Source organism: Quercus robur, chromosome 10 (genome assembly GCF_932294415.1).
Source record: "Quercus robur chromosome 10, dhQueRobu3.1, whole genome shotgun sequence".
Classification (NCBI taxonomy): Eukaryota; Viridiplantae; Streptophyta; class Magnoliopsida; order Fagales; family Fagaceae; genus Quercus; species Quercus robur.
The window spans coordinates 5,223,120-5,248,863 of record NC_065543.1 but is presented as its reverse complement, the minus strand read 5'-3'; the positions used below and the strand labels follow the sequence as shown (position 1 = coordinate 5,248,863).

The following is a 25,744-nucleotide window of genomic DNA, read 5'->3' as shown; positions in this document are numbered from 1 at the left end:
CAATTATTTCCGAAACAGTGCTCTGTTGCTAAATATTTCAAAAATTAATGCTAATGGGCCATTTTTGCCCCAAAACAACCCCTATAAGATCTTCTATTCTTCTTGTAACTTTGTAAGTGAGTTTGAACTTTGAAGCCCACTGGGAATTTCATGGAACAAAAAATGGCACTTGGACAAATCTCATAATCACTAGTCTATAATATGTTAGTATGTCACCACTATAAGCTTTATCCTTTGTTTAGCAACTCCTCATTCAAGGATTTCTTTTTCACATCTATCAGAGCACTTACTTTGCATCTTGTGGAAGGTTAATAGTTGGAGATATTGCCTCATATTTTTCAAACTACACCCTTTTCATATTCTCCATCTACTTCTATCACCCAACTTGCATCAAGCTGCTTTTCCGTGTGTATGTCTGTATGAACTATGAAGCATCGCCACGTATATACTATATAGTAAAAAGTTCATATTATGCACTAGTCTTCAATCTTGTTTGACTAACAATTTCTTTTTCTTTTTTTTGGACATTCCAAAACCCCATTCCACTTTGTTGCTTTGATTAGCGTAACCTTTCTTTGATCTCCATAAATGTTTTCTTCTTTGATCTTCCTATTATGAAAGGAATCTTAAATATATATATATATATATATATATATATATATTTTCACTTCTTGGACCTATAGTTTGCTTCTGATTTACTCCTTTTATATCACTTCTTGTGTTTTTAATTGAAAAACAAGTTAGACTTCTCACTATTTATCTTTTGGCATATGATTCTTTAGTTTGTTTCAAACTACCCAACATTCTTTCACAGCTGCCCTACAAAAGAGTAAATTGCTATTTGCAAGTGTAGAGTAATCCATGATATAATGTGATCCTACGAATTTTCTTCATCATCTCTACATTTTAAGGAAATCATGTAGCCATATGGAATACATTTTAGATACACACAGAAGTCGTATATTAAATCAAAAATGTTAAAAACACAATTTTTTTCACAATATCTAAGGTGGTGGATTGTGATTGTTGCAATATCACCTTCACATGAAATCACCACTAACATCAATTTTATTATATACCAATCATAATCTGTCAACTAAATAATTGTGAAAAAAAATTGTAGAATACATATATATATATATATATATAGACTTGTTTCTAAGTAATCTCAAACTAATTATACCTAAGCTTTCCACTTAAGAAAAAAAGGCTCTACTAAATTAAAATTCATGAAAAGATGCTGGGGTTCTTGCCTGTGGAGTGAGGAAAACATCTTCTGCGCAATGGCACTGAGAAAGTTGGTGCTTGCTTCTAATACGAGTTTACCTATCTGGAATGCAGTTCATTCGGTCCAATTTGGTCTATTTTGGTCCAATTAAGTCCAGTACTATTCACTTCAGTCCACTTTGGTCCAGTTTCATTTACTTTGGTCCAATTCAGTCCATTTTGGTCCATTTCAGTCTAATTCATTTCATTTCGGTCCAATAAGATCCATTTGATCCACTTGGTCCATTTTTATCTATTTCGGTCTATTTAAGTCCATTTTGGTCCCTTCTATCCATATCGGTCTATCCAGTCCACAGATCCATTTAGTCCAATTCTACATATTATCATTCTTCTCGTATTTTGTAATCTTTTTTTGTTTTTGTTAAGCTAGCCCAACCAACCATACAAGTCTTTCTCAAAAAAAAAAAAAACCATACAAGTGATATATGACAAAAATGCAATAGGTGAAAGCCCAAGAGTGGAAACTATTTTGGTCCAATAGATTTCTTGGGCCATCAATGCACGCTAGTCTAGATACAAATAGCCCAAAACTACCCCTATATTCGATCTTCTATTCTTCTTGTAAGAGGGTTTGAAGCCCACTACAAGTTTCATGAAATTTTTCCCTTGGACAGATCGTATAATTATGAGCCTATGACATATTTACCACAGAAAAGCTTTAAATTTGATTGACGACTCGTTATTCTAGCATTTCTTCTTCATATCTTTCAAAGGAATGTTGCATCTTATGGAAGGTTTTTAATTAAAGATATTACCTTGAAAGGTGTAGGCTTCAGCATGCATCTTATGAAAGGTGTTGACAGATCGTATAATAATGAGTATGAGTCTATGGCATATTTTGATACCATCGTAAGCTTTATACTTTGATTGACAACTCATTTTAGCATTTCTTCTCCACCTTTATCAAGTACTTAATTTTGCATGTTATGAAAGGTTTTTAATTGGAGATATTACCCTGAAAGATGATGGATTAAACATCCCTCTAGCATACCAAATGTTTCACATTTACACCTGTTGCCTATTCTCTAATCTATACTCCCTTTTTCAATTACCCAGCTTGAATCAAGAGTGTTTTTCCATGCATAAGAAGCATTGCCCACTTAGTGTAGCCTCAAGGAATGTACAAGATGGAAAGTACTTGGGTTTTATACCTCTACATAGTACAAAACGTGTATTGTGTATTAGTTTTAGTACAACCTTTCCCATTTCATTTTGTGTATCTTTCTCTCATCTTTCTTTTGGCCCCCTTCAAAATTCATTTATCATTAAATTTATCTCATCATATAAGGCTGCCAACAACTTAAAGCAACACATTGCATGGGTTGGAATAGCTTGTGCTACTTCTATGATGAAGATTTCTTTATCTGGTTATTGATAACAATAAATATTCATGTTGATCTCAGTATCTTGTGCTACTCCATAATATTCTCTGTATCATTTTTTATTATAGAGGGAACATCCGTAACTTTTCATGTTGATTCCCTTCCTGGACCCCAAGTTACTTTCTGTTTAGCTCCATCTAATTACTTCAAATGCTTTTTAATATTCTTTCAAGATTTCTTGAAGTATCCCACATTCTTCTACCATTGCCCAACAAAAGAGTAAATCTTCATATGCAAAGAAGAAATGCGAAATTTCTATAATACCATTACTAAAATATGATTGAAATAACATCACTTTCATATAGTCCATTACTGTCACCATTTATTGCTACCAGTAGTATGGTCTTCTAGGGAAATTATTGTGTACTCCCGGAATACCATAAATGCGTACTCCCTCCTCTTACATGAATGGTGGGTCCCACTAATTAAATGAATGGTGGGACCCACCATTCATGTGAGAAGAAAAAATACGCATTTATGATATTCCGGGAGTATCTAATAATTTTTCGGTCTTCTATGACTTTGGCAGTCAAAAATTCCCTCTCACCAGTTACAACCAATTCCCCAAAAATAACCATTCCAGTCAGAACATGAAATACTGGAAAAATGTCACAGTGGAATTTAACTTATGAAATATTGATTTTGCATAGAATTGAGAAATAAATTTTAACACCAAAAAAAAAATACTTTGCTTTGTTTTGCGATATAATTCATTGGAAGAAGAGTGAAAAATCAAGCAAAATAAGACATATTTGTTTTAATATTAACTAGGATTTGATTTTTCACTAAGGTATTTCAGGAAATCTACTTTACATTGATGCAATATATAATTACTGACTATACAGCGCTACTAATGTCATGTTATTAGCTGAGCATTACGAACAAAGCCCTCTTGAGTCCTGACCTCCAACCCCAAGAAGATGAGAGGATTAATGGAATTGATTTAGCCACTGTCATAGATGCGTAGTCTATGCCCATATTGGTACCAAGAAATAAGCCACTTCGAAAGCAGAGAGTTAGCCAATTCTCCATGCAAAAAAATCAGCGTACCTCATTCTAAATTTGACTATGAATTGACATGTGAGGGCGTAGATAGATATTTTATTGCCAAAGCGTGACTTTTTATGATGAGCAATTGATTAAAAGTTAAAAACATTCAAATTGCCAGGTGGATGCATTCAAATTGCATGATTGCTTGAATTGATAATTTGTCTGCTCTTCGTAAATAAAGGACCAAAAGAAAAAAAAAAAACACAACGAAGTAGTACTATTGGACAAGAAGCTTCTATTAATATTCTACTTGCGTTTTTTTTTTTTTTTTTTGGGTACAGTGAATTATAATTAACTATTGAGACTTTTCATAAACTGGTTTCCATCTTCAAGTTGTCCGAACATGAAATGCATATGGGTTCCTCCGGCCTTCAAGAAATAAACAATTATAGTTAGAAACAATTCGTCAAATATGAATCGAGAAAGAAACAAATGTGTATGACTAAGAATAAATATATCAATCTGTAATATTCATAAAATAACAAAGAGTTTGGAATATAAAGTCTAAAACACAATCACTTACCCGTTGATGGCATGAGAACCATATTATAGAATACACTCATGATATTCTATCATAAACAATGATCTTTTCTTTGGACCATTAGCATCATTAACACAAAAATATTTGCGTCCAAAAATCTCTCTTATAATTGGATAGCTCATAAAAAATATGAACATTTTCAAAAAATAAGGGTACTCCATCACTATTTCTTATGAACTCACAAAATTGTTATTCTTATATTGAAAACTAACTTGGAACCCTTGGTCTTGGGGTTTATATAGGCATAATAAATATATAAATGCTTTCTACACGGTATTTATTTGTAAATATTAAGAAATATCTTCTTCATCATCATTAATTAGTATAGGATATGCTCAATTCAATGTATTATCATTCTACCCATATTTTGTAACCTTTTTTTTTTGGTAAGCAAGCCCAACCAACTATGCAACAACTAAAAACATTTGTATTTGCATTAATTCGTGACATGTTACAAAGATATCTCTAAGATTACTTGCTAAAATTAGTTAGTACACATAATTATTACTATTACATTTTGCAAATGCTCACAAATGTTTTTACTTGAGCATCTGTAAAAGGAAAGTAATATTGATTCCTTTCTAGATAAGGCTTTCTTGATATTCCATAGGAATATTGCTAAGATCACCTACTAAAATGAGTTAGGATTCATAATTATGATCAAATTTTGAAAATGCTCACAAATTTATTTTTTCTTAAGCATGTGTAGAAGACACGTAAACTTGATTTCTTTTTAGATAAGGCCTGCATAAAGTTTATCACATGAATGCATTTCTTTAAAGACTTTCCTTAAAAACACTAATAATTTTTTGTTTTTGAAAATTTTATTTTATTTTTTATTTTTGAAAGGTGAGCCTAGGTGTTAACTTAATAAGTGACATATGGCAAAAAAAATGCTAGAAGTCTAGTAGTAAAAGCTCAGAAGTGAAAACTATTTTGGTCCAATGGGTTGCTAAGCCCATCAATGCACTGGCTAGGATACAAATGGGCCGAAACAACCCCTATGAGCCTCTAAGTAATCTCAAACAAGCTATATACACCTAAGTTTTCCACATAAAAAAAATAAATAAATAATAATAATAATAATAATAAAGCCTCTAGCCAATTCCTAGGTGGCCTCCAAAGAACTAATTAAAATTCATGATAAGATGCTGGAGTTCTTCCATGTGAAGTGAGGAAACCATCATATGCACAATGGCACAAGTAGAGACCACAAATGTTTACAATTAGAAAACCACTTTAGCATTTAAGAAAGTTGGTGCTTGCTTCTAAAGTAGAGAGATTATATCTCTCCAGAATGCAGTCCATTTGGTCCAATTCGGTCTATTTGAGCCCAATTTTGCCCACTTCAGTCTAATTCAATCCATTTTTGTCAATTTTGGTCCATGTCGGTCCATTTCAGTCCAAATCTCTACTTTGGTCCACTTCAGTCTATTCATTCCACTTCAGTCCAAAACCCCATTCCTCTTTGTTGCTTTGATTTATGTAACCTTTCCAATTTATTTAATGTATCTTTCTCTCATCTTTCTTTTCACACTCACCAAAATTTAATGATTGGTGAATTAATCTCATCAAATATGGTTGCTAACAGCTTGAAGCAACAAATACCATGGCTTGGGATAGTATGTAATATTGATTTAATGAGGATCTCTCTACCAACTATAGATAAAAACTTGTCTTTTTACCCTTGTAATTTTTTCCAAACCCTTTCTTTGATCTCCATAAATGTTTTCTTTCTTTGATCCTCCTATTATCAAAGGAATCTTAAATGTTTTTCATGTTGTTTCACTTCTTGAACCCATAGGTTGCTTCTGATTTATTCCTTTTATATCACTTCTTTGTGTTTTTAATTGAAAAACATGTTAGACTTCTCTCTAGTTATCTTTTGGCATATGTTTCTTTAGATTGTTTCAAATTGCCCAACATTCTTTCACAGCCTACAAAAGAGTAAATTGTTATTTGCAAATATAGAATTATTCATGATATAATGTGATCCTATGAATTTTCCGCTTCATCTCCACATTTTAAGGAAGTCATGTAGCCATATGGAATACATTTTAGATACAAAAAGAAGTCACATTTTAAATAAAAAATGCTACAAACACAGTTTTTTTTCACCAAGGTAAATTCTACTAAGATCTCCTGAGATTTGGGTTATTGCCAACCAGGTCAAAGGCATTTCAAAACTGACTAATTTGGTCCCTAAAGCCAACTTAGTCTCTAAACACTATTAGGAAAGTTAGTTATTTTTTCTTAGTTGTTTTAGGAATTAAGTTGGCTTTAGGGACTAAATTGGTTAGTTTTGAAAAGTTTTGGACGAAGTTAGCGTTAGCTCAAATCTCAGGGTATGTTAATAGAATTTAACATTTTCACAATATCTAAGGTGGTGCATTGTAATTGCTGCAACATCACCTTCACATGAAATCACCACTAACATCACTTTTATCGTATACCAATCATAGCTTATCAACTATATAGTTGTGAAAAAAATTGTAGAATATATATATATATATATATATATATATATCTCAAGCAAGCTATAGACACCTGAGCTTCCCACTTAAAAAAATAAATAAATAAATAAATAAAAGAGTTCTTGCCTCTGGAGTGAGGAAAACATCATATGCGCAAGTTGGTGCTTGCTTCTAATATGAGTTCGGTCCAATTCAGTCTAATTTGGTTTATGTCGATCCATTTCGGTCTACTTCAGTCCCTTTAGGTCCTATTTGATCCACTTGGTTCATTTTGGTCCACATTAGTCCATTTCCATCTATTACAATCCATTGTGATCTACTTTGGTCCCTTCTGTCTATGTCAATCCACTTTGATCCATTTAGTTCATTTCGGTCCACTTCAGTCCATTCAGTCTAATTCTACATATTATCATTCTTCCCATGTTCTGTAATCTTTTTTGTATTTTTGGTAAGCAAGCCCAACCAACCATACAATTGACATATGACAAAAATGCTATAGGTGAAAGCCCAAGAGTGGAAACTGTTCTGGTCCAATAGATTGCTTGGCCCATCAATGCACTAGCTGGGCTAGATACAAATGGGCCAAAACTACCTATATATCCAATCTTCTATTCTTCTTGTAAGTGGGTTTGAAGCCTACTACAAGTTTCATGAAATTTTTCCCTTGGACAGATTCTATAATTATGAACCTATGACATATAAGTTAACACCGTAAGCTTTATATTTGATTAACTACTCATTCTAGCATTTCTTCTTCATATCTATCAAAGGTCTTTGCATCTTATGGAAGGTTTTCAATTTAAGATATTACCTTGAAAGATGAATGTTTTTTAGCATCCATCTTATGGAAGGTGTTGACAAATTGTATAATAATGAGTCTATGGCATATTTTGATACCATGCATCGTAAGCTTTATACTTTGATTGACAACTCATTTCAGCATTTTTTTCTCCACCTTTTTCAAGGACTTAATTTTGCATGTTATGGAAGGTTTTCAATTGGACATATTACCTTGAAAGATGAAGGACTAAACATCCCTTTAGCACCCCAAAATTTTCACATTTACAACCGTTTCCTATTCTCTAATCTATAGACTCCCTTTTCCAATCAACCAGCTCAAGAGTGCTTTTCCATGCATAAGAAGCATTGCCACATAGTGTAGCCTCAAGGAATGTACAAGATGGAAAATACTTGGGTTTTACCTCTACAAAATGAGTATTGTATTAGTTTTATTCCTGGCTAATTAACAAATTAAAAGCTTTGATACCCTGAAATCCCATTCTTCTTTGCTACTTAATTTGATTAAGGTAACCTTTCCCATTTCAGCATGTGTATCTTTCTCTTATCTTAAAGCAACACAACATGCGTTGGAATAGCTTGTGCTACTTCTTTAAGGAAGATTTCTAGGGATTGATAATAAACTTTTTTTTTTCACCCTTGTAATTTTTTTTTCCATATGCTTTCCTTGATTTCCAAAAATATTTTCATTATCTTTTTATTAAAGAGGGAATATCTGTAACTTTTAATATTGTTTCACTTCCTGGACTCCCCAAGTTAATTACTTTCTGTTTACCTCCTTCATATAATCATCTCAAATGTTTTTTTCCGTATTCTTTCAAGATTTCTTGAATTATCCAACATTCTTCTACCATTGTCCAACAAAAGAGTAAATTGTCATCTGCAAAGAAGAAATGTGTAATTTGTATAATACCATTGCCAAAATATTATTGTAGCTTCATCACTTTCACATAGTCCACTACTGACACCATTTATTGTTACCAATAGCATTGTCTTTTATGGCTTTGGCAGTCAAAAATTCCTCCACACTAGTTACAACAAATTTCCCCGAAATAACCATTCAAGTCGAATGTGAAATACTGGAAAATTTGTAAGCAAAATGTCATAGTGGAATTTAACTTATGAAATATTGATTTTGCAGAGATTTGAGAAATAAATTTTAACACAAAAGATACTTTGCTTTGTTTTGTGATATAACTCATTGGGAGAAGAGTGAGAAATCAAGCAAAATAAGCCATATTTGTTTTAATATTAGGATTTGATTTTTCACAAAGGTATTTCAGGAAACCTACTTTACAAATGATGAAATATACAATTACTGATTCTACAGAGCTACTAATGCCATGTTATTAGCTGAGCATTTCGAACAAAGCCCTCTTGAGTCCTGACCTCCAACCCCAAGAAGATGAGAGGATTAATGGAATTGATCTAGCCACTGTCATAGATGCAGATAGTCTATGCCCCCATTGGAACAAAGAAATTAATAAGCCACTTAGAAAGCAAACAGTTTGCCAATTCTCCATGCAAAAAAATCAGCGTACCTCATTCTAAATTTGATAATGAATTGACATGGGAGCTTAGATAGACAGTAATATTTTATTGCCTAAGTGTGGCTTTTTATGATGAGCAATTTGATTAAAACATGTACGTTGTCGACTGTGAAAGATGAAAATCATACACGATTATTGCACATCTATTGGACCTTAGCAACTATTAAAAATTATGCCACAGTAATCACTAGTTATAGGACTTAATGGCTATACCTTGCAACAGCATTGGTGATAAAAACCACAGATGCGATTGTTAGATCGACCCTCACTAGTCACTACCCAGAAAGTATTATGTTTGGCTTGAAATAAGTTAATGAATTTAAATTTTAGACTAACTTCCTCATTTTCATTAAGAAAACTTTTCTTCATTTGAGACCAACTTCAATTGGATGTCAAATTCATACTAAACCAAATGCATGAATGATAAAAAAAATTTCACTAAAATGGCGTGAGATTGGTTCAATATATATATCCACATGAGTATTCCTTTTAAATTTGTCATTCAATTGCCAGGTACATGCAAATTGCAAGGTTGCTTAAATTGATAATTTGTCCGCTCTCCATAAATAAAGGACCAAAAGAAAAAACACAGAGAAGTTGACAATGCTAATGTTGTGTTCCCCCCCCCCCCCCCCCCCCCCCCTTTATTTATATATAAATATATATATATATAAAAATAATAATATATTAAAAGCCAAAACTCAAAGAAAATCTAATTAGATTTCAATTAGATTCTCAATGTGTTAACAATGCTAATGTGCAATTGTGATTATTATTAATTTTCCTCGTACATATGCATAAGGTCACAAGTTAGAAATAATTTATTGTTGAAACTTTTCTTGGACTGGTTTCCTTCTCCAAGTTGTCCGAACATGAAATGCATACTGGTTCCTCTAGCCTTCAAGAAATTAATAACCAATTATAGTTATAAACAATTCGTCAAATATGGAACGAGAAAGAAACAAATATGTATGATTAAGAATAAATAAATCAATCAGTAATATATTTACAAGAACAAAGAGTTTGGAATATTAAGTCTAAAACATAAACACTTACCCGTTGATGGCCTGAGAACCATATTATAGGATACACTCATGATATTCTATCATAAACAATGATCTTTTCTTTGGACCATTAGAATCATTAACACAAAAATACTTGCGTCCAAAAATCTCTCTTATAATTGGGTAACTCATAAAAAATATGAACATTTTCAAAAAAGAGGGGTACTCCATCACTATTTCTTTTGAACTCACAAAATTGTTATTCTTTTTCTTTTCTTTTTTGAGAGAGTACAAAATTTTTATTCTTATTTTGAAAACTGACTTGAAACCCTTGGCCTTGGGTTTATATAGGCATAATAAATATATAAATGCTTTCTAGCTACACAGTATTTGTTTGTAAATATTAAGAAATATCTTCTTCATCATCATTAATTAATACAGGATATGTTCAATTCTACGTATTATCATTTGGAATACCCATATTTTGTAACTTTCTTTTTTTTCTTTTTTCTTTTTTTGGTAAGCAAGCCCAACCAACTATGCAACAACTAATAAACATTTGTGTTTGCATTAATTCTTGACATTTTACAAAGATATCGCTAAGATTATTTGTTAAAATTAGTTTTTTTTTTTTTTTTTTTTTTTGAGAAGAAAAAATTAGTTTGCTAAAATTAGTTGATACGCATAATTATTACTATTACATTTTGCAAATGCTCACAAATGTTTTTACTTGAGCATATGTAAAAGGCAAATAATCTTGATTCCTTTCTAGATAAGGCCTTCTTGATATTCCATGGAGATATTGCTAAGATCACCTACTAAAATTTTTTAGGATTCATAATTATGAACAAATATTGGAAATGCTGACAAATTTGTTCTTTCTTAAGCATACGTAAAATACACGAAAACTTGATTTCTTTTTAGAAAAGACCCTGCATAAGGTTTATCAAATAAATGCATTCCTTTAAAGACTTTCCTTAAAAACACTAATAATTTTTTTGTTTTTGGAAATATTATTTTATTCTTTATTTTTGGATGGTGAGCCTGTGTTAACGTAATGAGTAACATATGGCAAAGAAAAGCTAGAAGCCTAGAAGTAAAAGCCAAGGAATGAAAACTATTTTGGTCCGATGGGTTGCTTAGCCCATCAATGCACTCGCTAGGCTAGATACAAATGGGCTAAAACAACCCCCATAAGCCTCTTAAGTAATCTCAAACAAGCTATATACACCTAAGCTTTCCACTGTAATAAAATAAAGCCTTTAGCCAATTCCTAGGTGGCCTCCAAAGAACTAATTAAAATTCATGATAAGATGCTGGAGTTCTTGCATGTGGAGTGAGGAAACCATCATATGCATAATGGCACTAAGAGCATCCACAGCAGTGGAATTAAAATTTTAGCTATTTAGCTCCATCAAAAGTTACTTTATCTATTTTACCTACACACATGATACAGCAGTTGATCTATTTTAGCTTTCAACACAATAAAATGATATAAACATCACAATAAAATAATATATCTACTACAATAAAATAATTTATCTTACTACAATAAAATAATATAATCACTACACACAACCATCACAGCCACACACACAACCACAACCACCACCACCACCACCACAGCTCACTATAAAGAAAAAAAATCAACCAAGCCCACACCCACCAGACCTACTAGGCAACACCCACACCCACCACCACGAAACCCACCCAAGCCACCACCACGAACACACCAATCTACCCATAAACGCACCCACAACCCAGCCACGCACCGATGTCGATCTACCCACACAACCACAACCACCGACGCTGATCTACTCCATTCCTCACTAGGTAATATATCCACTGATGTCGACAAACCCAGCCACCCACCAACGCCAATATACCCACACAACATGGGTCTACGGCATAGCCGGTGGCGTGGGTCGGCAACGTGGGGGTGGGCTAGCAGCGATGAGAGGAAGTTGAGAGAAAGCTGAGAGAGTTGAGAGAGAGAGGTGAGAGTTGAGAGTTCTGAACGGAAAATGAATAACAAATAAATAATATTTTAATAGGAAGTGAGAATAAAAAACTATTTTATTTTTTAGCTCTCAACTACAGTGCACACCTATCTATAGATGTGCACTGTAACAATGAAACTAAAAAAAAAAATAGCTATAGCTCCACTGCTGTATGGTTATTTTTGTGTTTTGGTGGAGCTAAAATAGCTATATAGCCTTTTAGTTCCACTGCTACAAGTGCTTTAAGTAAAGCCCACAAATATATACAATTAGAAAACACTTTAACATTTAAGAAAGTTGGTGCTTGCTTCTATAGTAGAGAGATTATCTGTCTGGAATGCAGTCTATTTGGTCCATTTCAGTCCAATTTGGTTCACTTTGATCTATGTTGGTCCAATTTGGTCCATTTTGGACTATTCGGTCCATTTCTGTCCATTTTGGACAATTCGGTCCATTCAATCAATTTTGGTCCATTTCGGTCTATTTCTATCTACATCGGTCTATTTAGGTCCATTCAGTCCGTTTTGATTCACTTCAATCCAATTCAATCCACTTCTGTTCATTTTGGTCCACGTTGTCCATTTCAGTCCAAATCTCCACTTTGGTCCATTCAGTTCATTCCGCTCCACTTCGGTCCATTTCAGTTCAATTCAATTTACTCCGGTTCATTTTGGTCCACTTCAGTCTATTTGGTCCATTTTGGTCTAATTTTGTCTATTTCCGTCCAGATAAGAGTTTCATGGAATACAAAACGGTCAAATCCAATAATCACGAGTATATAAGATCCTTTTATTGGCTACTCCTCGCTTAAGGATTTCTTTTTCACATCTATTAGAGCACTTACTTTTTCATCTTGTGGAAGGTTAATAATTGGAGGCATTAGGTCTAAAGATGAAGGCTTCAACATCCATGTATTGCCTCATATATTTCACACTACACCCTTTGCATATTCTCCATCTACTACCTTTTTCAATTACCCAACGTGTATCGAGCTGCTTTTTCGATGTGTAAGAAGCATCACCACGTATGTGGTAAAAAGTAAATAATATGCATTAGTCTTCAATCTTGTTTGACTAACAAATTAAAAGCATTGGCATTCCAAAACCCCATTCCTCTTTGTTACTTTCATTCGCATAGCCACTCCAAAATTCATAATGTGATCTTATGAATTTTCCTCTTCATCTTCACATTTTAAGGAAGTCGTGAAGCCATATGGAACACAATTCTACAGACACAGCTTTTTTCACAATATTTAAGGTTGTGGATTGTGATTAATGCAACATCACTTTCATATGATATCACTACTAAAATTACTTTTATTGTATACCAATCACAGCCTGTCAACTCAACAATTGTGACAAAAAAAAGTGTTGAATTTGTTATATATGTAGAGACTTACTAGTATAAGACCTGTCTCTAGACAGGCTATATATACCTGAGCTTTCCACTAAAAAAGAAACAATAAAAATAATAATAATAATTCCTTCTGGTCAGTTCCTAGATGTCCTTTAAAGAACAAATCAAAATTCATGATAACATGCTGCAGTTCTTGCTTGTGGAGTGAAGAAAATATCATATGCACAACGCTGCAAATGTATAATCGGTTAGAAAACCACCTTAGCATTTAAGAAAGTTGGTGCTTGCTTTTAAAGTATAGTTTATCTGTCTGGAATGCAGCCAAGTTAATGAAATGTCAAAAACTTGCTTCGCTGACAATGAAATGTACAAGGTCACCTTAAATTTCACAAAAGAAGTCAATATGCAATTACTGGTTATTAATAACTCTATCCAGTCACTGAAGTTAACTTGGATTCACTGATAATACAACTCAGCTCAATTCTTGCGTTTGAATGTGAGGCTCAAATTGATGTACTGTACAAGAACCATCTCAACCTTATGCTTCCGATAGATCTACATTCTCAGTAACAGGAATTGTTGATTCAGGAGATGGCTCTTGGATACCTTCGGTATCAGGTGGTTGAGATCCATGCTTTGCAGCAGCCTGCAAGACCCGGTTTTGAACATCTAAGGATGAAGGGGATGTTGGTAGTCCAATGCGGTTTGTTTCCAATTTTCCAGCAGCCCATGAAAATGCCTGAGCTCCAACTCTGACAGGAGCAAGCAGCAGCCTTCAAGAAAAATAAGAAGATCTTAGTGTTAGAAAATTATTCAGTCAGATGATTTTTCTTGATAAAACATACTGACAGTAAACATGTGCCGCAAGGCATGACCCTGGAAATAATGAAAAAAAACATATTATGTGGTTAGACCACTAGCATTTTGAGAGCTGCATTTCTCTATTTTATTTTCCTCGCACCATTTTCAGCAGAATCTTACTAAGGAGCTCATTTTGCGAGAGCAAGCTTTAACAAGCACTAGGCAAAAGGAATAACATTGCCCCAACAAATAAATATTTGAAATCTCAGACTTATTCACGCTGGTCCAAGCACAAACAAATTTAGTAACATATCATAAAACTTACATGCAAGAATATCAATATGCCTTTTCTATCAGCAATGTAGCTTGCTTGGAAAAATTTTGAACAGTCACCATCAAAAAGAAAGTTTGCAATGTTATGAAGTTACACTAATCCATTACATAATCGAGCTTTCACTTGATTTTAATTCTTATTATTATATAAATTATTACAAATCCTAAAAATAGAATGAGAAAAAATAAATTATGATTCTGACATTAATTCAGAATTCCATTCATTAGTGAATAGATAGGATTACTGTTGAGTCCTATCCCAATTTTCAGTGTACCAAAGCAAACTTCTGGCATACATCAAATCCTAAGTCGTGTCTATGTAAATTACAACAGTAAGCACAAAAGATAGCATTAAATAATACACATTAAACATTCATAGATCCAGACTGCCTAATCAACAGCAGAATAATCTGAATCTGAAAACCAAAATTTGTGTTTTAACATAATATTAAGAAACATCCATCCCTCATCAATAAAACAGTCCAAGAAGGAACAAGAGATCCATATGTAAGATTTTCACCACCTTGTGATTGATTCTATAAATAACTATGATTCATCTAAATATACATAAAAACAGGATATCAAATAAAAAGGAATTAATCAGTCTCTCTGCTATCAAGATAACATGATCTTATCAAGCATTATGAAGTAGGATTTACCTCACATCTTGCTTAAAATCTTCAGGGCCCTCATAAGAAGCAACCCGCCGAAAGATGGTCTGGTAGAGTTGCAATAAACCCATCAATAAGGAAAGAAAAAACCACAATGCACAAGGTTTAGGAAACTTAACAGAATTTTAAAAATATTCTTGTGTGTGTGTATATATATATCAGACAAATAAGCACCCAGAATCTGAGCCTACCCCACAAAACACTAACAATGGACATTTAGTACATGCAAGCTGAAGCAGGATCCATGAAAAGATGTGCTCAATGGCGATTTATGAACTATTGACCCTCCTAGTATTAGCAAAAATGGACCATGATATAACTAGAAGACCTTCCTCATATTACTATGTATGCAACAAATAACTCAACAATGTCTGTAGATAGGAAGAAAACAAAAAACACTTTAGCCATTGATATGGGCATGCACAACAATACATACATACATTTTTAAACAAGATTTTCAAAATGTTTCATAATTTTTCCAACCTTAATTTGGAAAACAAATTTATATAAACATTCATATGGAGAAGAGAAATAAGCACCTGACCCAGGCCAACAATGCCTATAAGTTGTAGTGTCTTCTCCCACTCTGAGGCAAAGTTAACTTTGGTTAGTAGGAAAAGAAAGGTAAACCAAAAAAAGTATATCAGAGAAAGATTTGAAGATCATCTTAATAGAACCAAGTTCCCTAACAAGAAGTCAAGGTCAAGTTGAAGAAGAATGATATAGATAAGTGTTAAATTACCGATTGTCCTAAAAGTTTAAGCTATTGGGATATGATAAATTTAATCATTTAACCACATAATTCTAACACTCTCCCTCACGTGTGAGCCAAAACTACCTTTTAATAGGTGAGGCCAAACATGTAATAATTTAAATAGAAGGTAGAGTGCAGGAGACACGAACTGAACTTAGGATCTCATACTCTGATATCATGTTAAATTACCGATTGTCTCAAAAGCTTAAACTATTGAGATATAGTAAATTTATTCATTTAACCACATACTTCTAACAATGAGCATCAAGAATACACTATCAACTAAGCTTCTTTTAATTTCTTTCTTTCTTTTTTAGGCTAGTATCAAGCACTCAAGCTACAAAAATTCCAGTTGGAACTAGGTAATTATCTAAACAGAAGCCACTCCTTAAGTCAAGTAAAAGAAAGGACAAGCATCCCAAACAAATGATTGCCAATAACCACCAATAATTATTCAACAAATTCCACAAGTACTATCACTATGAGCATGGTTAGGGGAAAAATATTAAGGAAAATTTTTTTTGAAAATGATCGATTAATATTTTTTTTTTTTTGATAAGTATGATCAATTAATAATTTGATTAGTTCATGAGACCTATACACATTTACAGAAGGCTATCTACCATAGTCTGGGACCAATAAACATTCAAAACCCACTTCCCCAATAGACGTAACTACCTTGGCTCTTACATTTTGATTTGTTGGATGAAACCACAAGAAGCATTAACTCAAGAAATGTCAAAACATGTATGCCAAATATTACTACTTATGTACAAACGATAGACTCAATAAAGCATATCACATATAAATTGTTATTAAATTGTAAGTTTCATGAAAAAAATGTACACACCTAGTGTTGCATAAAGTGCCACAATGGAACCCTGTAAACACAAAGTCGTCACATTGGTTAGTGAAAGATGAACTTGAAGAATTCACGTAATCAATTTCACATGAAACCCACCATTTTTTTAAAGTAAAAGATTTATTCCATTACCCAGCAAAAAAAAGGAAAAAAAAAAAAGATTTATTCCATTGAAACTAACTCACGAGCGATACAAAGCACAAGAGAGCCTAGAGAATTGTAATTATAGAATTCCAAGCAAAAGAAATCGAATTAGAAAACTTTGTAAGATTCCCACTGTCACTAATACGCAGGATAGATGATCATCCACAGAACGTTTACTGAAACAACCCTGCCAAACAACCAGCAATTCAAGCACTCTAGACAGCATCACCCAATGTACTCCAAAGATACCAAAAACATAGCCCCACAATGCATAAGCCAAAAATCTCATTGAAGTAACAAATGATCCACCAACTCCCCACTACTTCTACACATACAAAACCAATTACAATTGTGAATCCTCTCTTTATAAGATTATTATTCATCAAAATCTTCTCCCAATTTGCTGTCCACTGAAAGCTACTCACCATGGGGCTTTGGCATGCTAAATTTCTCTCCATAAAAAAGATTATCTTCCTTGGGACATGCAACACTCCATGGTAAGAACAAACATCGAACACCCCAATTCCTCTCAAATTTCATCCCAATCTATCTGGACCCAAACTCCTAGGCAAACATGAGTAGAGTAAACCAAGCATGGATGCAACACCATCCAATTCCCAATCATTAAATTGTTTGATCCACTGAACATCCCGGTGGCTCTCCCAGCCTTTGGCACTACAAACCAAGTATGAAGATACTAAAGCATTCTAGTCAGGTGCCAATGTGTACAGAAGCGGATACTTTTCTATCAGAGGTTGATCCCCACACCACCTATCATCCTAAAAACACATTTGTTCAACATTTTCCACTTCAAAGCACACGTGGTAAGCAAATCTGTCCCACCCTACCTAATTATCTTCCATAAGCTACACTCCTGTGTTCTTCACTCTGGTTTCATTGTCCAACCTCCCCCATCCACCCCATATGTTGAAACCATAATCTATCTCCACAACTAAGTCTCTTCCTCCACAAACCTCCAAAGCCACTTCCTTAACAATAAAGACACCTAATTTATGCACCCCCAAACCACCACTTGCAATTGGGAAACCCACTGCATTCCAATCCACCAAGTGAAACTTGAACTCATCCCTTGATCCACTCCATAAAATATGCCTATGCAACTACTCTAATTGATTTGACACATGAGACAGGAAAGTAATCATTGAGAGACAGTAAGTCGGAATCTAAACAATGATTGTTCAATTATTAACAAAAGAACTCATTTGCATTGGTCATTTAGTCTTAGCTGATCGTAGAATATTCCATTTAATCTTAATCTATCACACAACAAATCTTCCATAAATGTAAACCTAAAATCAACCAAAGAATATCTGGACAACAGAAACACATGATAGATCATATCCTCAAGTTAACTTTTTTCATTAGGTGGATCATGGATAGAGCTTGTTAAAGATGAGTCCCAGCTCATCTACATGCACGAGAGGTGGAGGCCGCATGCTTTGAAAAAAAAAAAAAAAAAGCAATTTACTGATCATGTTCAATTTATCCCTTTGGATTTAGGAGATAATTCTAAAGGTAACTTCTATTGGAAGAATAAGACACCTAAAATGGAATTTAATTGCAATTAACCAATAACTAAGCCACCATACACAAGACCAGAATTTTACCACACCAAACCCAAGAACTTGCACTGGAGAAGGACGGATTTCCTCCAGGATTGCCTCAGCTTCCTGAAATGACCCAAGTATGCATTAGTATAAAGTTTTTTTTTTTTTTTAATAGAGAGAGAGAGGAAACTGTAAACAACAAGCACTGTTAAATGTTAATAATATAGATGTGTCAAACAGAAGAAAATGAATTGCAACTTTAAAAGAACCTATCCAAAAAAAAAAAAAAAAAAAGAATTACAACTTCAAAAGAATATGAAATAATTAAATCCTACAAAACCAACATATTGACAGGTAATGCAGTTTGAAAACTAGTCTACAGGGGCAACAACCTGCCCCTCCTTAACATTTGACGACATGCAAAACACAGCCACTTCTCAAAAACTATAATGAATTTTAAACTGAGTCTTCCAGAAAATTATAGGAAGCAAATAAAATATTTCATTTGTCTCTTCTACCCATATTTTCATATCAGTTTGATATCTGGAACACACTAGTTTTCAACATTACATTACCCAGGATAACATCTTTGATGCTTCTTTTGCTGTATAGCCACTCCGCCTATAATATAATTACTCTAATAGCAACTGCTTAGTAGCCATGTAATTTTGGATCTAGATTCAAAGACTCACAATCAAATTTAGTTATAAATCAGGAAAACAATTTACACTGATCAGATAGCCTTCTTAAGGCACTGCATACACCTCTCAGTATTCGTTGGAGAGATTAACCCCACCAAATATTGTATGGATTTAACTTTCATTCATTTCAAATTCCCTCAAACTTGAGCGCATATAGGAGTAAAAGGTTAAGTCATATCAAGAACAACAAAGAAATTGTTGTAGTCTGAATTTATCACTTTTGAGAATCCCTCATGTTTCTAAGAGTTCATTAATCCCCACACCTTATTTATGCCAATTGATAGCCTCACATCAGTCACATTACTCAGTATAAAGCATTACTTCTTTTATTTTATTTTTTTTGATCGGCAGTATAAAGCATTACTTATGAACAATGTATGGAGCCTATCAGATATAAATAAGGTAGTTTAGGGGTGTCAAATATTATAAAGAATTAAAATAAAATTATCCAACCTATGTTTTTCATTAACTTGGTTTTTCCCCCTTTATTTTCCAAAATTTATACTAGCTGACCAATGGCACTCCAGTAGATAAAAAATTTATCAGTACCAGATTTCATCTATCAAATGTGAATATCAGTTGATCCTGGGATTCTAGCCATAACATAGAAATTCCAATCAAATAAAAGGACTCACAGAAGGCACAGTGCCTAGGATTTGAATCTTTATACTTAACATATTGACATAGGAAAAAAGGCACTCAACAGGATATTATATCTCTCAAGGAATTTACTATAGGTTAAGAATGTAAGCAGCAGGAGTGAAAGAAACACCTCATTGAGTACAGCAAGTGTCGTCTCTGGTTTGAGATCCTTAACACGGAGACCCTGATTTACCCAAGATTGAAAGCCACCTTGGACCAAGTATGGTTTCTGTCATGTAAAGCAGCAACCAAATCATTAGAATACAGTACGATTATTAGCAATTTTCAAAGACCAATGAGTTAATTTCCTACAGCATAAGTTTCTTTAATGATTCAGGTACTACCAATTTTAGTTAAAATGATTTCCCACACAGCAGGAGTATTTGACCATTTTAGGACAAATGAATTGAAGCTTCATCTTGCATTTAAGTTTCTTGAAATATAGTTTCTTGTTCTTCTTTTTTTCTTTTTTTGATAAGTAAGATTTTTTTTTCCTTAAAAAGACTACTTTCTACAATAAGCACACAGCCAAAAAATAAAAAAATAAAAAATTTGTGCAATAAGAAAGAGGCTCTATAAACATGGGAATGGAGTCACTAGATGTAATTCCCATGTATTAGACCAATGAAACAAAGAGACTACAAATAAGGCCAAATGCTGGTCCTCCAAATCCTCAAACATACGTCTGCTATGCTCCCTCTAAATAATCCACATCAAACATAATGGGACCAAATTCCAAATACCCGAAGAATGCTTACCGAACCAATTCCTCCACCCAAACTAAAGGTCAATCACTCTCCCAGCCTCCCAAGTAAAACCCAAGAGATCCCAAACGACCTAAAAGCAAAGCTCCATAATTGATAGGCTACCCTGCAATGGAACAAAAGGTGATCCCTTGCCTCCCAACTACTTCAGCACACACAACACCAATCCACTGAGGTATAAACTCTCCTCCTAAGGTCATCAACAGTGAGAATCTTCCCTACTCCGCCATCCAGACAAAGAAATAAATTCATCTAGGAGCCATAACACTCCAATTTTCAAGAGACACTGAAGGAAGTAGATCCACCAAAACATAGTAATAAGAACACATATAAAACCCACCATTGCTCTTCAATCTCCACCTCACCCAGTTTCTGCCTTCATTAGGAGAAATATGAGAGTCCAAAAGATGAGTAAAAGCAGCCACCAACTCCAACTCCCAGGAGGTGGGGGAATTTAATTTTCTTGATGAAATAACTCTTTCATTCTTCTTTTCTTTTTACTTGGCTACTTTGATATATTCGAATACTGGAAAATTTAGAAATACTTTTGTTCAAGTAGAATCTTGAAAAGTTTAGAACACTTGCCTTAATCCCAAGATTTCTCAAGGACCTTGCGATGCCTTTGGAGCGAGTACCATCAGCATCAATGACTATGACCTTGGACCTGTCCTACAGGTAGTAGAAAAACAAAATTTTGAGATATCATTCCTCAAGCCAGATCTTAACAGGGCAAATCACAAGAAAGTGCGCGATAAAGGAACCTTATGGCACCATAATAAATCTATATTCTCAACACCATCCATTAGATTCAGTTGTTGGATAAATTACTAGGGGGATTTTTCACACATTTAAAGCATCTTATGGTTATCACTTTGTTCATCTGCATCTTTCTTTCATATTCATCATTGCACCTCCTTAGATTGTTTATAATGAGGGGAAAAAGGCAAGGAAAACATTGATTAATAATTCAGAGCCTAGAGAACCACATGGTAGTTTGAGGTTATAGAGAAGTAAAGATTTGTAATTACTTTATGGTGTCCATAGTGACCAAACCATGGGGCTAAAGCACAAAGTTTTTATAGGTCCAAGTCCAAAATGTTATTATGCACTTTTTATTAGGCTTCCCTTTAAAAGTATTAAATCCCACAGTGTTAAGCTATTGAAAAATATCAAGGCGGCATACCTGAACAATCTTCAAATTTCGAATGACAGCAGCAATTAAGGTGTCATCCAGTTCTCTTCCACTCTTTAATAACTTCCTTACAGAGTCATCAACCTGAAATTAACTAACAATAAGTAACCTACCAGCTCAGCAGCAAAGGGAGTGAAAAGCTGCTGAAATCAAAATATTTGTTTTTATTTAGCCTGTCATTAGTAGCAGCAACACAAAGGTACTGGAATTTCACTCTTCCTCATCACAAATAAAAAATTTCTTGATACGTCTTTGAAAAAACATTTTGAACCAACCTCAGGAAGAGCTACACTAGCATAACGAAACCGAGCTGCACGTCGAAGATCAGGTATACCATCTCGTTCTCTTAGAACCTTCAACCAAGAAAAATCCCAGCACAAAAGATCAGCAGGAAATTCAACATTCAGAAACTCATAGAAGAAATTTTCTTAACCCTAGGATGTGGAAAGATCTTCCTTTCATTATACTGAAAGAGCTAAAAAGGAACCATGAGTCTCTAACAGCAGACCTAGTGGGGGATAAAAATGAATTTTAACATGTTTTGAGAAGTAAGTGAATCTGATTGATTTTTAGCCTGTTTGATGGAGAACCGTGAGTCCTAAAAAATAAAAGGCCAGAACAAATTACAGTCTCTTGCCTCAGGCCGGACATCAATGAGTACAGCATTCTCCTTCCCAGTCAAGACCTCCAAAGTTACTTTAGGAGATAAATCTCCTGAGTAACCACTGTATGTCCACACCCAATAAAAAACCCTGCACATATCTGATAAAAAGTATGAATTTCCCATGCAAGAGATTAAGCTATTTTCTTAATGTAAATAAATAAAGAAATCTTTTGAGCACAAAAGAATAGTCATACCATAAAGTGGTTGAGGTGCCAAGTAAAAGAACAAATGGAACAATTGGATCCGAAGGATCCAAACCTAAATTTTTCTCCAGCCCCTCAATAGCAATATAAACCTGTTCACGGTAGATAAATTCAGCATGTAATGTATGAACACTATACTGATACCAAAACAACTTTGATCATTTTTTTTTTAAATAAAATTATTAGGATGTCTAGAGCAAAAGTTATGACTGATGCCCTGCCCACCAGAAATCAACCAGATAATCCAAACCATTTGGAACTTTTTTGGAAATCATTCTCTATTATTTAAACTAACATAGGCCATATGGCAATTTTCCATTGAATCTGAATTATAGGAAAAATGAGCATCTCACAATATAAAAAATTGAATTATCCAAAAAATTAAGCTATGAAATGAAAGTGAAAAACAATGTATGAGAATACCTGTTGAAAAGCCATCCTGACTGGCCTCAAGAGTTCTATTGCTCTCTCTTCAGACAAATTCAGAGTATCCCTAATGTTTGGAGGAAGCATCTCCTTAGCAGACCCATAAGAATAAACGATAAAGGAAGTCCCATTTGTCAAAGAATCCTCCACTGCCACAATTGTACGCCTCAATACATCAACAGCAACAACAGATGCTTTACTTGCAGCTTCCTTCAAGTCACTTGAAAAGCTTGTTAATCTATTACCAGCCAATTCTCTGCCTTGATCAGCAGTTGAAAACACTCCACTAATGGCATTATCCACTGCAGCAGTAGACCTTTTAGTGATAGATATGATTGATGAAGTAATTGCATCTAGAGAGCTTTTCACAACATTTTCTCCCTTATTTACTGAAACACTTAAGGACTTATTAACACCAGCCAGGAAATCATCAATACTTGTTTTCGAATTTAACAATGTATCGTTATTCATGTCTAGAGAGTCAGATACAGAGGTTGAATACTCTGGTGTCATTTCAGTAGTTGATATGGTTTCAGGTTCTACAGGTCCCAGTAAAATGTTTGAATTTTGAGGTGACTGCTCCATCAAGTCCATGAATTCCTCTTCCACTGCAGCTGTGCTAGAATTCTCTATATAATTCACTTCAACCCTTCCTAAGAGGCATCGCTCATTTATTGTTCCAATTGAAGAACTCCAGACGTTTGAAATCTTGCATCCCAAATAATCTGATTTTGTAAGGCAGGAGTGACTGTTAGAATAGAAAGACTTTATAGCTTGTGTTTTAAAGATTTCTCCACGGGATTGATTTCCATTTGGCAAGCCTAAGAAAACACTGTCTTCCACAATACATCTGAGCTCAAAGTCCTTCTGAAGTGGAGACAACGATCGCAGTCCATGTAATGAAATCTGCATAATCCATTGTTTTAAAAGTATATCAATAAAGAAGATTACACAAAAATGCATCACATAACATCATGCAAGGCTGATTTATATGTGCTTGGCCTTGGAAGTCAATGAAGCTAAGAGTGCCTTCATTTGCTTCTCAAGAGCAGAAAATTTCTATTTGTTTTGAATCCTCTAACCAATTTTTTTTTTCTTTCTTGAACTTTCAGATGGAAGATACAGAATATGTACATATGCACATTTTAGCTCTATTAGCTCACGGTATAAAGAAAGCTGGTTCAAAATTTTCAATATGTAAACATAAAGTATCAAGAAAACATAAGTTGACCCACTCATTTGATCCAAATTTCCAATTCATAAACTTCTTGTCAGCAGTCAAATTTTAAAATCTATGTACATCATTATCCTCAATTTCACTCCAACTCCAATGCTATTATAGTCTCAATTTGTTGGATTAAAATTGGTTTCAATGAAATCTTCTGACGCATCAACCGTTCATTTTTGCATCTCTACACATGCCAGACATATAATAGTAGACATATCAAACATGAGATATATATATATATATATATATATATTCCTGATAGTAGTAGACATGTCCAACACATACCATCTGAAACAATATAACAAATAGTGCTTTTTAATAGTAGAAAATTCTGCCACATTAAAATCTCTCACTAATACAGTAACAATATGAAGATGGTAAAACCATCCATTTGACCAAAGTATATTTAACGTTCAATTATATCGGATGAAGGAAAGGGCACCCAATTTCACTTGTACAGAAGTTAAAACTCTAACAACTTGGATGATTACTATTTATGTGTGTGTGTGTAAGATAAGCAAAGTACTTACATAGTTCAAACTTCATAAAATCAATAAAAACAATGATATCAATGACATTGATTGTAAATATTTTTACATAATAGCTAGTCGTTTATATTCAATAAATAAAGTCTCACCTGAGAACGAGAAGCACAGTTTGAGGTGGCCGAGCAAACAGGCAACATTGTCACATCAACTTGAAATCAATACCGAAAAATTTTCACCAAGCTCTCATCTTTCTGCTTAAAACAACACAAATATACACAAAGATCACCAACAAATAACATCAAACTCAAAATTGACTAAATACAATCACTTAGAACTAAAATCAAAAAGACCCATCTTAGTTTAAGACCTTAAAGCTTAATTCTTGAACTGGGTTTCTTATAAATCAATCTACAGTGACAGCCAAACAGACAAATAGTGATGAAAGTTGAAGAATTTTATAGAAAAAAAAGGGTCCGAAACTTTTTCTTACTTGGAAGTACAGTGATCTGAAAAAAAATGGGTTTCAATGTTTTTTTGTCAGACACAACTGTCCAATGAAAGATATACTAGTGGATATGAGTATGACGAGGAAAATCGTGTGGCTTGACTAGGCCGTTAGCTTTAATCTTCCATGGCTACTCTTTGCCTCTCGTTTTATTCTTGTGGGGACAGTTCTTTTGTATTTGATCATCTTTTGGAGGTTTTCAAAAGGGGCCTTAAAAAATTTTGGGAAATTATCTAAAAGGCACAAATTTATTATATACCATATTTTAAATTATAGTGTAGAATTTTAATTTCTTTCAATTAAAGTCCAGAATTAAGCAATCGTTTCAAATTAATTTATGTTTCACCTTCTATCAA

The 25,744-nt window shown here is 33.8% G+C and overlaps 1 protein-coding gene across 2 annotated transcripts; it reads right to left on the bottom strand.

The window, feature by feature from the left end:
• Positions 1-13,679: 13,679 nt before the first annotated feature.
• Positions 13,680-25,537, bottom strand: LOC126703621 (uncharacterized). 2 transcript variants are annotated; one of them, XM_050402647.1, is made up of 14 exons: positions 25,374-25,537; positions 25,033-25,134; positions 23,165-24,073; positions 22,733-22,833; positions 22,512-22,626; positions 22,150-22,227; positions 21,866-21,958; positions 21,268-21,351; positions 20,049-20,147; positions 18,636-18,698; positions 16,852-16,882; positions 15,787-15,833; positions 15,236-15,294; positions 13,680-14,215 (listed from the first exon to the last, which is right to left on the bottom strand). In XM_050402647.1, exons 2-14 carry the CDS (start codon positions 25,078-25,080, stop codon positions 13,981-13,983), a joined length of 1,962 nt encoding a protein of 653 aa, XP_050258604.1. In that variant the 5' UTR covers positions 25,081-25,134; positions 25,374-25,537; the 3' UTR covers positions 13,680-13,980. The 2 variants fall into 2 exon arrangements, with proteins under 2 accessions (XP_050258604.1, XP_050258605.1); XM_050402648.1 differs by having other exon boundaries at positions 25,251-25,524.
• Positions 25,538-25,744: the final 207 nt, after the last annotated feature.